The 12,867-nt window shown below is 45.5% G+C and overlaps 2 protein-coding genes across 47 annotated transcripts in view; both read left to right on the top strand.

Annotated features, from left to right (window-relative positions):
* The window catches only part of LOC120812009 (uncharacterized), a 519,303-nt gene extending 514,693 nt beyond the window's left edge, over positions 1-4,610 (top strand). For 45 of the 46 annotated variants that reach the window (XM_078096901.1, XM_078096880.1, XM_078096904.1 and 42 more), the window contains 2 exons: positions 3,098-3,144; positions 3,289-4,610. In XM_078096901.1, coding sequence (XP_077953027.1) covers positions 3,098-3,144; positions 3,289-3,893 — 652 coding nt within the window. In that variant the 3' untranslated portion in view covers positions 3,894-4,610. Of the gene's footprint in view, positions 1-2,935; positions 3,145-3,288 lie in introns of all 46 variants that reach the window. The other variant, XR_013454475.1, reaches the window with a different exon arrangement.
* Positions 4,611-7,585: 2,975 nt separating this feature from the next.
* The window catches only part of LOC120811856 (uncharacterized), a 39,848-nt gene continuing 34,566 nt past the window's right edge, over positions 7,586-12,867 (top strand). The window contains exons 1-4 of the mRNA XM_078096877.1: positions 7,586-7,712; positions 11,483-11,600; positions 11,736-11,872; positions 12,118-12,237. Coding sequence (XP_077953003.1) covers positions 11,522-11,600; positions 11,736-11,872; positions 12,118-12,237 — 336 coding nt within the window. The 5' untranslated portion in view covers positions 7,586-7,712; positions 11,483-11,521. The remainder of the gene's footprint in view (positions 7,713-11,482; positions 11,601-11,735; positions 11,873-12,117; positions 12,238-12,867) is intronic.

Here is a 12,867-nt window from a genome sequence, read left to right as displayed (position 1 = left end):
TACGATACAGTCAAGTGCAAGTTTCATGTGTGGGCCACATTCCATTCTATTTTTATAATTTGCTGAAACCACAGGCAAACGGATCTCACGGCGGAGACCCGGGAAAAGAAAAGAAAATAAGGAACTATTCTGACCATGAGACATCATTCAGCAGCGTAACACAGTCGGCGCTTTCACTCTCTTACAGCAAACGTATCACAGCATCAGATCAACAGGGGACATTACGACATTTGCAGGTACACATTCAAACATAAATCAAAGGTAGCGGATTTGTTGATCCGGACTCTATCGTACCACGTTATGACTGAACAAATCAAATAAACATCAAGTTCATATCAACACGCTAAATTAGTCTGCCCAGAAAACCAGTGTTACTGTTTGATGGGCGTTGGTCATCAGCTTCCAGCTGACTGAGGACAGTTGAGCTCCGCGTAGGGAAACTCAGTGGATGAAGGCGATTTCGGCCGTGGGGTCCGAACTTCTCGTTGGGAACAGAGGCGGCGGGGGGTCAGAGAGCAGCTGTCTCTCCGCTCCTCTGGAGTCAACAGGAATGAAATCAAAAGGGAAAAGGAAGCGGGACGTAGTGGAGCGCGAGTCTTGAGTTCGTCCAGCGAGATTAAGACTGAAACTTGGGAATTGGAGGGAAAGAAAAGAAACCAAACAACGTTGTGTTGTCTCGATCTGTCACTAACGGGAAGTCAGGCGAAAGAGATCGATCCTTTGCTGCAATCTCTTCTTATGAACTTGAGGTCCATAAATAAATGTCACTGTCCTCGGCCAATGGGAGCGCTCGGTGTTCTTTCGTACGTCCTCTTTTTATGGCCAAGGGGGTCTGGAGAGCTGCAGGGGTCCTGTTATCAGCCCCTGGCATCAGGCCACGGGGACCCCTATATGTTTGTGTTCTTCCTTTGTCCTCAGTGAAGAAACACGTGGTGAGGTTCATTAGCAGGGTGGAGGCCCAACAGAAGTATGAACATTTAGCATCCAGACACCCGATTGGTTTTCTCCGCCATGCGCCTGCAGATCAGAGCGACGGCGGGTGTGAAAAGTGGTCGGTGGAAGGATCCTTTGTCAGAAGCCACAAGCCGATCTCAGTTGGTATTTAGCGACATGGACCCTCCTCCTCCTCCTCATGCAGATTCCATGTAACGTTACATGAGGACCTTCATGACCATGAGTTTGTTGTTTTCTACCTTTATGGAGAATCTGCCACAACACAGCGACTTGCAAGTAGCGCAGCGCCTTAAATAAAGTCACGTGTGTCTTTATGCGGCTTTAGAAATGAACACAAAGGGATTCTGTATTTGCTCATAAAGTCTGAAAAACGGCTTATTTGGCCGATGTTTTGATAAGCGACCGAAGCCAGTTCAGTGTTTCCATCATTATAACAGGGGTGCCCCCCCATGAAGTAGTACAACGGGGAGACACTGCAGTCCACCTGATCAATGGGACAACGTGGACGTCCTCCGACTCGCCTCATTCAGCCTCACTGGAAAATGGCTTCTGCTTTTATGTGTTACAGTTGTGTGATAAAGTGTTTGCTGCCTTCCTGATTCCTCATTTCTTTCATGTTCAGGCATGAAAATCCCTCACCTTTTTTTTTTGGCAGCAAATCACTGATTCACGCGCATCAACCTGATTTGCGCTCCGGAATTTTGACAAACATCCGCGAGCAAATAAATAAATAAATATCTCTCGTGAGACGGACTTTTGAACGTGAACTTCGTTGCTCGCGAGGAGAATCTCTGCTCGCACTCGAAGGAGTTTTCTACGCGCTCGCTGTTGTTCTTTCTGACAGTAAGGGGGCGGAGCCAGTCACCATGGTCTCTACACCTGATTGGTTACAAACCCCGTCTTTGGATTGGCTGGAGTGATGCATTCACACAACTATAGAAGCCCATTTCCGCACTGAAGAAAGGGGATAGAAAGTCTAAATTATGAGATAAAACGTTGTCAAAACACAAACGCCACCTTTATGTAACCGTAGTGGAGCGTAGATGACAACCAGCTACAAGCATCATTAACCATCATTACCGGCACATTAAGACCGATGCGTCCAGCTGAAGAGATTCAGTCACTGAATCTCTTCAGTGACTTCTCTTGAATATCGAGAAAAATATCGAAGACATTCCACTGACAAGTGCTACAGGCGGAATATATGGGGGGGCGGTTACAGGCCAGTGACTTTCTATTCAGAATGTTGGTCCCTGGGACACAACCAGCTGAAAACTCCTAGAGGGGAAACATCCTTCTCACCTTTTTCACCCGTGACCCGTTTTCATGCCTGCATGTCACACTTAAATGTTTCAGATCATCAAACTAATGTAAATATTAGACACAGATAACGCAAGTAAACACAAAATGCTGTTTTTATCATTAAGGGGAGAAAAGAATCCAAACCTAAATGGCCCTGTGTGAAAAGGTGATGAAAACATAAATGAAGTGAGGTTCATCACATCTTTGGAAAGCCCAGTTCCATTTCTCCAGCCACAGCCGTTCTCAATCTAGAAATCACTTAAATAGGAGCTGCCTGACAAAGTGAAGTAGACCACAAGATCCTCACAAGCGAGACATCAGGCTGCGATCCAAAGACATTCAGGAACAAATGAGGAACAAAGTCATTGAGATCCATCAGTGTGGAAAAGGTGACAAATCCATTTGTAAAGTTTTGGGACTCCAGCGAACCACAGGGAGAGACATTGTCCACAAATGGGGACAACATGGAAACATGCACATTGTGTGAATACTGAATGGTCTGTATCTGCTTTATCTTTATGAAACAGTTTAATGTGAATGTTCCTTTGCACACGTCCCATGAAGCTTGATCTGTAGCATGACGTCATTTCTCCCGTTTGAATTCACATCTGGTGAAAGTACAGTGACAGGTCCATTTCTTATTTGTTATCCATTCATCTTCTTCATGAATATATTCCAGCACCTCGTCGCTGTGTGACGCCTGACTGACAGTCTGTGGTCGTCTGTAAGTAGTGGTAGAAGAAGAAGAGGTGCTCCATGTGGACATGAAGGACAAAGCTGTGTGTGAGAGTGATGTAATGTCCATGTCTCCATGCTGCTCTGACCCCCCTCCTCCTTTCAGGGTGGAGCCTGATGGAGTCCGATGGTTGAGACCAGGTCTGAGGAAGTGTAAGTGTGCTTTGATTCATGAAGATTCAACCATCTTCACACTGTGACATCACTCATTCACCTCTGTGATGTCATCATCAACGTGTCAGTAGATGAACACATGATTAATAACTGCAGCTGTATTGTGTCTTGTTCTCTCATCAGATTCCTGTGAACTCGCAATCGACACAAACACACTAAACAAACAACTCAAACTGTCTGACAACAACAGGAAGGTGACATGTGTGAAGAAGGATCAGTCATATCCTGATCATCCAGACAGATTTGACTCCTGGCCTCAGCTGCTGTGTAGAACTGGTCTTACTGGTCGCTGTTACTGGGAGGTCGAGTGGAGAGGAGTCATTCATGTATCAGTGAGTTACAGAGGAATCAGAAGGAAAGGAAACAGTGATGACTGTTTGTTTGGATACAAGGATCAGTCCTGGAGTCTGATGTGCTCTGATGGAGGTTACTCTGTCCGTCACAATAATGCAGTAACACGCATCACCTCCTCCTCCTCCTCCTCCTCCTCCTCCTCTGGTAGAGTAGCAGTGTATGTGGACTGTCCTGCTGGCTCTCTGTCCTTCTACAGAGTCTCCTCTGACACACTGATCCACCTCCACACCTTCAGCACCACATTCACTGAACCTCTTTATCCTGGGTTTGGGTTCTGGTTCTGGCCTGGTTCTGGTTCCTCAGTGTCTCTGTGTCCTCTTCAGGAGGGAGAGTCTCCTCCTGGTGGAGAACCTTCCTCTCTGCTCACCACATAGTTCAGTCTGTACAGCTGATGGTGGTTCATGTGGGTGTAGATGCAGGTGGAGCAGGTGAGGGGTACTTGAGCTGGTCTGGACTCTGGGGGGTCCACAGCTCTCTGGGACTCAGATGGAAGTGTGAAAGAGCTCAGCTTAATGCTGCTGTGCTCCTTCAATCAATAGATGATCATTTAGATATTGGCTCCTAATTAGGCTTTAATCTTAATCTTTATGTGTTCAAGAAGACATTTTATAAGACGCTCTTTCATCTGTCCCCCCATATGAGACAAATGTCTCTGATGATAAATTGTCCTTATCTGTGTGTGTGCTTCATTAGCATTCATGCTAATAAAATCAAGGTGTTGCTTTTTCAAGGATTGTTGGTGTGAAATCTAATTCCACGTAATCAGGTTTGTTGTGAACAAAAAGCTTTTGAAAGCTTCAGCAAACCTCTGAAGAAGGTTGAATGACAGATAATATCAGGTACTTGTGTTTTTATTACAGTTAGTATATAATAGTACAACGTTTAGTGCCTCCATGTGTTACTTTGGCTTCACAGGAATATAATTGTATGTTTGTAATGTGAATCAATGACTTTTATTGGAAACAACATGTGGTGCAGTGACTGGTCCTGGCCAGCAGGGGGACGTCAGCGATGGGATTAAACCAGTAAACATGATTCATATTCCCAACACGTATCCCAGTGTGAATATAATAAAGACCAAATAACACCAACAGAGACGTTCATGTTCATTTCTTTGTGATAATACCATGTTGATGTCGTACTGAACACAAACAGGAACAAGTGCTTTCACACGACTCTCCCTCTTTTCGCTCTCAACCTTTAACCAAACGTGACGACCTTTGACCTCACAGCGTCTATTTAAGGAAGTTCTCCCAAGCTTCAAATCCACAGGAATCTGAATGTGTCAGTGAATTCTTCATCGCAACATCAAATAAAATAGACTCACAACAATCGTTCAGTTTGTCATGAAATAAATATGGAGCAACATCTCAGTCAGAATGCTGCACATGAACCTCACATGGTGATTTAAACCAAACAGGTAAAGATGGATTATAGTTTAATCCAACTAAAAAGTAAGAAAACATACACAAAAACATGTAAATATACATTCGATTTACTGACCAAAAGATAAAAAACAAAGTAAAAAAACGAAAATCAAGTTTCAAACAAATCCAAAAGATTATTTAAATAAAGTCCAGATAAATGAAGAATTGTCAGATTTCATAAAGGTGCTGCACTTTATTGTGTGATTAATTCAAACAAATGTTGATGTTGATAATGTAGGAGACAGATAACAGGTCTGATGGACCAAACATAATGTGCAGAGGTGTCCTCTCTCCAGTAGTGGTGGTGACTCTAGATCAGGGGTCTCAAACTCGCGGCCCGCGGGCCAATTGCGGCCCTCGGGACGATATTTTGTGGCCCCATCCTTAATATGAAAGTGTAATGTTAGTGCGGCCCGCAAGTTTTATACTGTAACCCCACTGTCAGCTGCTGTGTGGGACATGTTATGATGTTCTGGTTTCCTACTGTGTCCTTGTCCAGTGAACGTGGCATGCATGTGACTGACATGGGGGGCGGGTCGTGTGTGTCGGCCGAGGTGCAGAGAGCAGGAGGGTGAAATTCAGTTTCCTGCCCTCTTTCGCGCAGGTGATCATGTGACTAACCGTTAGCATCGCTCGTTTAATAAAGTTTTCCTTTACGACTCACACTAACAACACATGAAGCATCTGACGTCACCGACGAGCGTCTCCGTCCATTACTACGCAGCTTCGATTCACGTAACTTCACGTTTGGCTATAAAGGAATTCCACGGTCACATGACCTTAGGTCTCCCCCGCTGAGTTAAAGGAGGACTAGTGTTGTAGTCTCATTCGGACCGATCCCCCAGGGTGGGGTTCAATGACTGCTTTTGAAAGTGAGTGTTAAGTTGTGTTATTGTCGACCATGCCGTTCGGACGCTAGTCTGGCCCGCGTTCGGTTGAAGTGGGCTGCATCTGGCCCGCAGCTGATTTGAGTTTGAGACCCCTGCTCTAGATGAAGACAACTGGTGGGAAACCAGTCAGAGATTCAGAGGGAGAAACCAGTCCTGTTTGGGGGGTCGTCTCATTGTTGATCCTCTAGTGACCTTGTTGTTGTTTGTTCCATCAACACCTGAAGCTTATGAACAGCCCCTCTACTGCTCACCTGACCGACAAGAAGCTCATTCTGCTTCTACTTCTTACATCTCTCACTCTCACCAGTAAAGTGGTTACCATGGCGATGCACGCTAGCATCCGCCTGTTGCCAGGGCTGTTTATGAGAATCCCCTGTGACGGATGACCGTTGTGTGTGTGTTTAAACCTGCAGTGCGACCACAAGGTGGAGCTAGAGGACCTTTGTGAGGTCATCAGGGTGGAGACAAACAGAAAGATAAGTGTGGGTGTCTCAAAGGCTGCATCCTTGTAGCCTGCAGCCTTCAGCAGTCTTCTGGTCTACCTGGTCTGGTCCTCCAACAACTGCGTAGGCTGAACCGAGCGGCCTGAGATGGGACGTTCTGTCCTACGGGGGACTTCCTGCTTGCGTCATCTAAAAGTTGAAAGAATCAACCAACTTTCCTCTTCGTTTTGATACCAGGCACAAGTGACGAATGTGCAAGAACTTTAATGGATTTGCTCCACCATTGTTAGAAAACGTTTCACTCAACGCCGGTAAAATCATTGAACATGACGTTCATTAAACGCTTGCAGAGTTGACATGTACAAGTCTTCAAGTTATATAGTCTAAGGTGACAAACATCTCTGTCCTTGGGGGAGGTGTGGGGGTGCTGGATCAGCTCCTACTGGTCACCTCCACATTACATTACATTACATGTCTTTTAGCGGAAGCTTTTATCCAAAGCGACGTACAATAAGTGCATTCAACCATAGGGTACAAACTCAGGAGAACAAGAAACAAGAAAGTGCAATTTCCTCAAATAAGCCAATTTACACTTTGCTATAGATGAGTGACGTTACAAGTACAATTTGAGCAGCTCCAGCAGGGGGCGCCTTGTCCCTGTGCTCACACGTCATTGAGACAAATGATGGAACGAGAACATCTGGAGGAGCAAGTGCTGTACGAAGAACATATCTCACACATAAGAAACACACGACTCTTGCTGGTAGAACACCTTCATCATTTTGTGTCTTCTCTTGAGATTAGTTTGTCAAGAAGACATTTGTAAAATAACGCCTCCATAATTCTCCCAATTTACCAGGATGGTGACCAGGCTCATGACAGTTTATTGCCTGAATGAAGTCCCTCAGCAGAAGATACAAACAATAGAAGACAATATGGAGCTGTGAACATCCTTTCTGCTGGTTAGACGATGCAGAGAAGTTTCATTTAGTTGTAGCGTGTTCTACGTGCAGGCAGGACCATCTCACCTGTCACTGCAAACGCTGGTGTTTCAGTCAAGGCTTCATCCTGGAGTGTGTAAGAGGTCCAACGTGTGCGACAAATGCTCTGTCGGGTGTCGCCGCGTTAGTTAAACTCCTGCAGTGCCGCTTGACCATGTGACTGCTATTCCTGTGTGTTGGGATAATTAAAGGGCTCAAGTGAACAGTGACAGAAAAGGCTGAAAACTCTTTAAAAGCCTTTTGCATTTCGACGCTGTGCTCCGCCCACACATTGGACGTGTGCGTTTACATGAGGTGCTACTCTCAGTGGCGTCCCCTCCACCATTGGTAATGCTTGGCTGGAGCCTCCCACCCCTCCTACTGCCAACCAGAGGCAGGACTTCACCCTCCTCACTCTCCCTCATGGTTGCTGCTGCGGGCTGACAGAGGAAGGTAAGGCTTTGCCACCCTTTACTTCACTGTATGTGCTGCTGTGAAGACCTAGATGTTATATAAACTGTACGCATGTATCCAGCACAAAATAACATCTCAGGCTCGTCAGTATCAAAGTTATCTGGCTAATACAGAGTTTGGACACTTGTTACGTCGGTTGTTGTTTGATTTGCTGCTGCTGCATGTATGACGTGTATGACGCGTGTGACATGTATGTGTTTAGTAGCCTGTTCTGGACTTCATGTCAGCGCGCCATTGGTCTGTCCACCAGTGACTGTCCATCAGCACAAAGAGAAGGCTAAATATACAGTATAGGGCCTGTGATTATGGGTCAGCGAGTTGTCTGCCTCAGTGTCTGTCTGTGTGTTTTGCCATTTTCAAGCTCTGCTGTTCCTTAAGTGTGTAGTCTGAAATAACTGTTCAACGACTGAACCAGTTGGAGAGGATGGAGACGATGTTAGAAGATGGAGTGGACCTGTTTTTGCTACAGGACGCATAGTTCTGTCTGGCCAATAGGATGTCGCATGTGTACAGGATGTACTTTGTCATTCTGAGCTTGATGAAATGAATGGAATACAGACAGAAAGTACGATGGACCCACTTCTTACCTCTCTAGCATCAGTTATAGGTGATGTGCGTCAACATGTTACGTGCATATCGTCACACGGTTTAAGGACAGAACATTTCACTCACCCTTCAAACTGTCATCTGTGACAAATACAAGTTGTGAAATCACAGCATCATCTAAAGAACGGTGTAAATGACAGTAAACAAGCTTCAACGTGCAACAACACAGATCTTTTGAAAAGGTACTGGACTCAATCTGACTACGATCACACAGTAATATCCTGACGGACCGTACATCTTCTAATCCACCACAAGGACCAAAGGATCTTCTCAGGCGTCAGTCAGAATTACATGTGAGGAATAAATGTTTAGTCCTCTTTGTTCTGTGAAGCCACCAAAGGCGTTGAGCAATCCCACCAACATGTGTGCAGGAGGAACGCTGTGTGATGCTGCAGCCAGCGGGGATGCTGGATGTGGTTGCTGTGCTGCACTTGTGGTTTGGAAGAACTTGGGTTCACTACCTGCAGATCCCACTGTGTATATTTAGAAAAGCAGCCTGCTTTAAAATGAAAGAGTGGGGCGCTGAGGAGAGGACGTGTAGATGGATCAAAGCAAGGATCCTGCTGGAGACATTTGTAGAAAAGGTTCTCCTGTGTTGTCTCGGTGTTGTTCTTTGGGCCTCCTGCTGCTTTACACCATGTTCTCCTCTCACACTGGGACCCATCTGTCCTGCAACAAACACCTGTAGGAGACACTGGATACCAACCAGAGGACACGTGCCTTTTCAGGAGCACAAGTTCTGTTTTCCAAGCTCTCATGTGACACTTGGAGGACGGTGTGTTGCACTGAGACCTAAAGAAGTCAAGAAGAAGAAGAAAACCACAAACACGCCACGACAACCACGTCCATTTCTCACACACAGTTTATAGTTTTAGAGTGTGTCATTGGGGCCAATTCAGAGGGCGAGCTAAATGCTAAATGCTACTCAACCAAAGACACAAAGTGTGTTTCCATCCACCTGCGACACACACGCATGGAAAAGACCCGAGAGAAAATGATATGGACTCAGAAATAACGCTTGGCTGAGGTGGAGAGTCAAAGGAACTGATCATGTGACTTCAACATCCACTGAGGTTTGTGCTCTGCTCATGTCATCTCAAATAGTGGTGGATTAAAATGGCTCATCTCAAAGGACCTACTGCAAATAATTGCATGACGGTACTGGAGGGATAGAAACATACATGTGGAAGATTTCTTCACAGCTTTATTTGAATTTTAGGTGCAGTAACAAGTGGATGGAAACCAAGTCACTGTCAATCATTTTCCAACACGTCCTTAAAACACATAAAACCCAGTAGGGGTCCATTCAATCATCCCATTTTGAGCACATATGGTCCCTCAGTCATGCACACAGGCTGCAATTTGGCTCTGTGGGGGCCTCACTGTTCACCTGTTTAAAGCCCATCTTAGCCACATGCAATTTGGGAGGGAGCAGGTTGACTGTGCATTTAGACACTACAATGACAAAGATAGTTGGTGTTATAGATTTATTTACCACATCTAGGCAGTGATCAACAACATCACCTGATATCGTTCATGAATTCATTTATTTAGTTTCTTAATGCACTTATAAACAGGATACCATTCTCAACAGGTTTTGTATTATTTCAACTGCAGTCTTTTCCCATCGCGACGTTTACTTTATACTGTTAACTAATTGTTTTGGAGGAAACAAATGAATTCAGAAATAGAAGCAGCTTGGTGTAATTTGACTCTAGAGAGAGAGAGCAAGCTGGGAGGAGACTGTCACAGAAAGGTTGTGGTGGCTGTTCTCTCTACTGATCCTCCCCTGTCTTTAAAGCCTTTGCCAGAACACTGCAGCCCTCTCTGCATTGCTTATATTTTCCGTTTCCCATCCCGGCATAGTGCTCACGTTGGTATTTTCCGGCCTAACCTTGTGGTCTGTGGAACCATGTTTGCGCTTCAAAATGAACACAGGGAGAAAACGCACTACGCTGCTGACCATACGTTGCGTGGCACAACATGGAAGCTTGGAAAAGGCTTTTACAAGGTATTCCTATATCAAATGCGACAAGTCAGAGTTTCAACGCAGCGTATTCATTAGTTCTCCAGAACAAAGGGAGTGGCCACTTTCATGGAGAGGGGGGTGCTCTCTAGCGTCGCCCGCCGCTAACCGTCTCCTCTGCCTCCCTGCCCAGGCCCGTCTCAGCACCACCGACCATCTGGGTCTTTGCAAGAGCCGGGCGAAAACAACTGTGATTTAAAATACAGGCAGTCCAACAAGGCCACGTAAGGCCACGAGAAATATTCGGGGAAAAATGTGTAGTTCTTCATAACTCCAGCAGACCCTGCAGACCTCCCTGTGGGACAGAGCCAGATGGCTGAGAGACAAGCCCAGACCCGCCCAGGACATGTTGGAGAACCAAAGGGAGAGCTGGAGCCAATGGACGACTGCCTACTATTGTTTGTCCTCTAGTGTCAACGCACTCCTGATGGGGGCCTGCCCCCCCCCACTCTAACTATCAATACCTCTCAGTCGGGTCAGAGCAGAGACAGTTTATCACATCTCTATTGTCATGAAGAATAACTTGACACAAGCAGAGTACCTTGTTTTGTCTAACCGAACAACAGGGTACAGTTTTACATAGGTTAGGTTGGGTATCCACAAGTGTCGGCGTAGGAGGGACATTTCCATTCAAATCCACGTAGCAACATGGTCTGAGCCCATTTCATGTGTACCACCGCCAGTGTGACCGTTGTACGCTTACTTCCACACAACTCAACAGACTTGTTGCAAGTGGTGGAGTCACTCAGGTGAGGTTTGCTATGAGGTTTAAAACAAGCAGCTTTCAAATGTTCTGCAGACCAAACGAGTCTGAGACAGTCAGTGCACAGCAATAACCATATTTAATATTATAAACTAACCGGCCAGGTCTCTGAGAAGACGTGGGCACCGACCTCCTGTTGCCGGGGGCGCCCGAGTTGTCCTGTGACTGGATATTAGCCAGGAGCCGGCTGGCAGGGGGAGTCTGCTAAAGGACTCATTTGAAGTGATTGTATTTTATTTTGACCATTGGTCAAAGACATTATCAATGAAAGGTTTGGTCAGTTGGAAAGGTCAGCCTCATGGGGGCGGAATAAAACGTCTTGAGGCCATTTTTGAAATTCTTGTTTTTTGCAAGGTTGGACTGGACCAAGGTGGACGGCTGTCCTATGCAGTGATGTTGCTGTGGTCACTGTGGAGTGCGATATTGCTGCTGGTCCCCCTTGAAGCTGCAGAGGAGGACAATGTCCGAGCAGGTAGAGTTCACTTATTATTACGCGTTAGACACTCAACTCTTGAGTCTGAAATGTTGATCATCTGTCCCTGCATTGTTAAGATGTGTCTTTGATTACACTGTGTGTGTGTGTGTGTGTGTGTGTGTGTGTGTGTAGGCTGTAGCACAGCTGTCAATGACCTGGTCTATATTGTCGATGGCTCATGGAGTGTCGGCTTCTCTGACTTTGACACGGCCAAGCAGTGGCTCATCAACATCACCAGGCGGTTTGACGTCAGCTCCCACTACACACAGGTCATTTAAACCATGTGGAAAACCTTGTGACAAGATTGTTATTGCAATTAACATTTAGCGGTAACCTTCCTTTAACTCTCAGTTTGCTTACGGTTGCTCAATGGATTGTCTTCTCCTGTCGAATCAGGAACACTGTCATTCTGTTTCGGTTGTTAGCTTTGATGGATAAAAACATTCCATTGCTCCGTCGTGGTCGCGTTCCAAGCGCCTCGGAGCAATATCGGGTTTGTTTGTGTCTGCTGCAGGTGGCTGTGATCCAGTACAGTGACACGCCTCGAATGGAGATTCCTCTGGGGCAACACCAGAGCGGAGCGAAGCTCATCCAGGCCATACAGAGCATCAGCTACCTGGGAGGAAACACACAGGCAGGACAGCATGCTCTCTCTGCACCGCTGTGCCCATCTGCATGCAGGTGTTAGAAGAATATTCTACAATCAGGAAGTGTTGGGCTCCAGTCTTCTGGATAAAAACAGATTTGACACAGTGTTTAAGGGCTGATGAATAAATCACACTAAGGGATAAGAAAGGAAAAAACACAGCTGGACAGTGTTCATGGACTGTGAAACCGTTTTATTATCAAAACAATTATTAATTGTTTAAATAATTAAATAATTCGCACATTCGTTGCGACTTATGAGGTCGAGTCCTGAGGAGAAGTACGCGGCTTTGAAGCAAATTTGGACCTGGTGGCAAAATGGTACAATTTCTGGCTCTTTGGGGAATGGAAAGATTTACATGGTATGTAATTGTATGAAAAATATCACAATGGCTTTAAAAAATGCAATTATTACATTTAGATGATTAATATAATTAAAACATTTCATGACAATGAATAATACTACTTATTTCAATTGATATTTGACACTTGACGCAATATATGTGCATATGTCCTCAATGAGCTGGTAGCTGCAACAATTGCCTCCCCGGGTTAATCGGGGCCTCGCATGCAGAAGACGGACAGCGAGCCACTTGTAAAACATTCTAAAGAGGAGCGA

The sequence above is a fragment of the Gasterosteus aculeatus genome, chromosome 21 (assembly GCF_964276395.1).
Source record: "Gasterosteus aculeatus chromosome 21, fGasAcu3.hap1.1, whole genome shotgun sequence".
Taxonomy (NCBI): Eukaryota; Metazoa; Chordata; class Actinopteri; order Perciformes; family Gasterosteidae; genus Gasterosteus; species Gasterosteus aculeatus.
The sequence above is the reverse complement of the archived record's forward strand: the minus strand, read 5'-3'. Positions and strand labels throughout refer to the sequence as shown.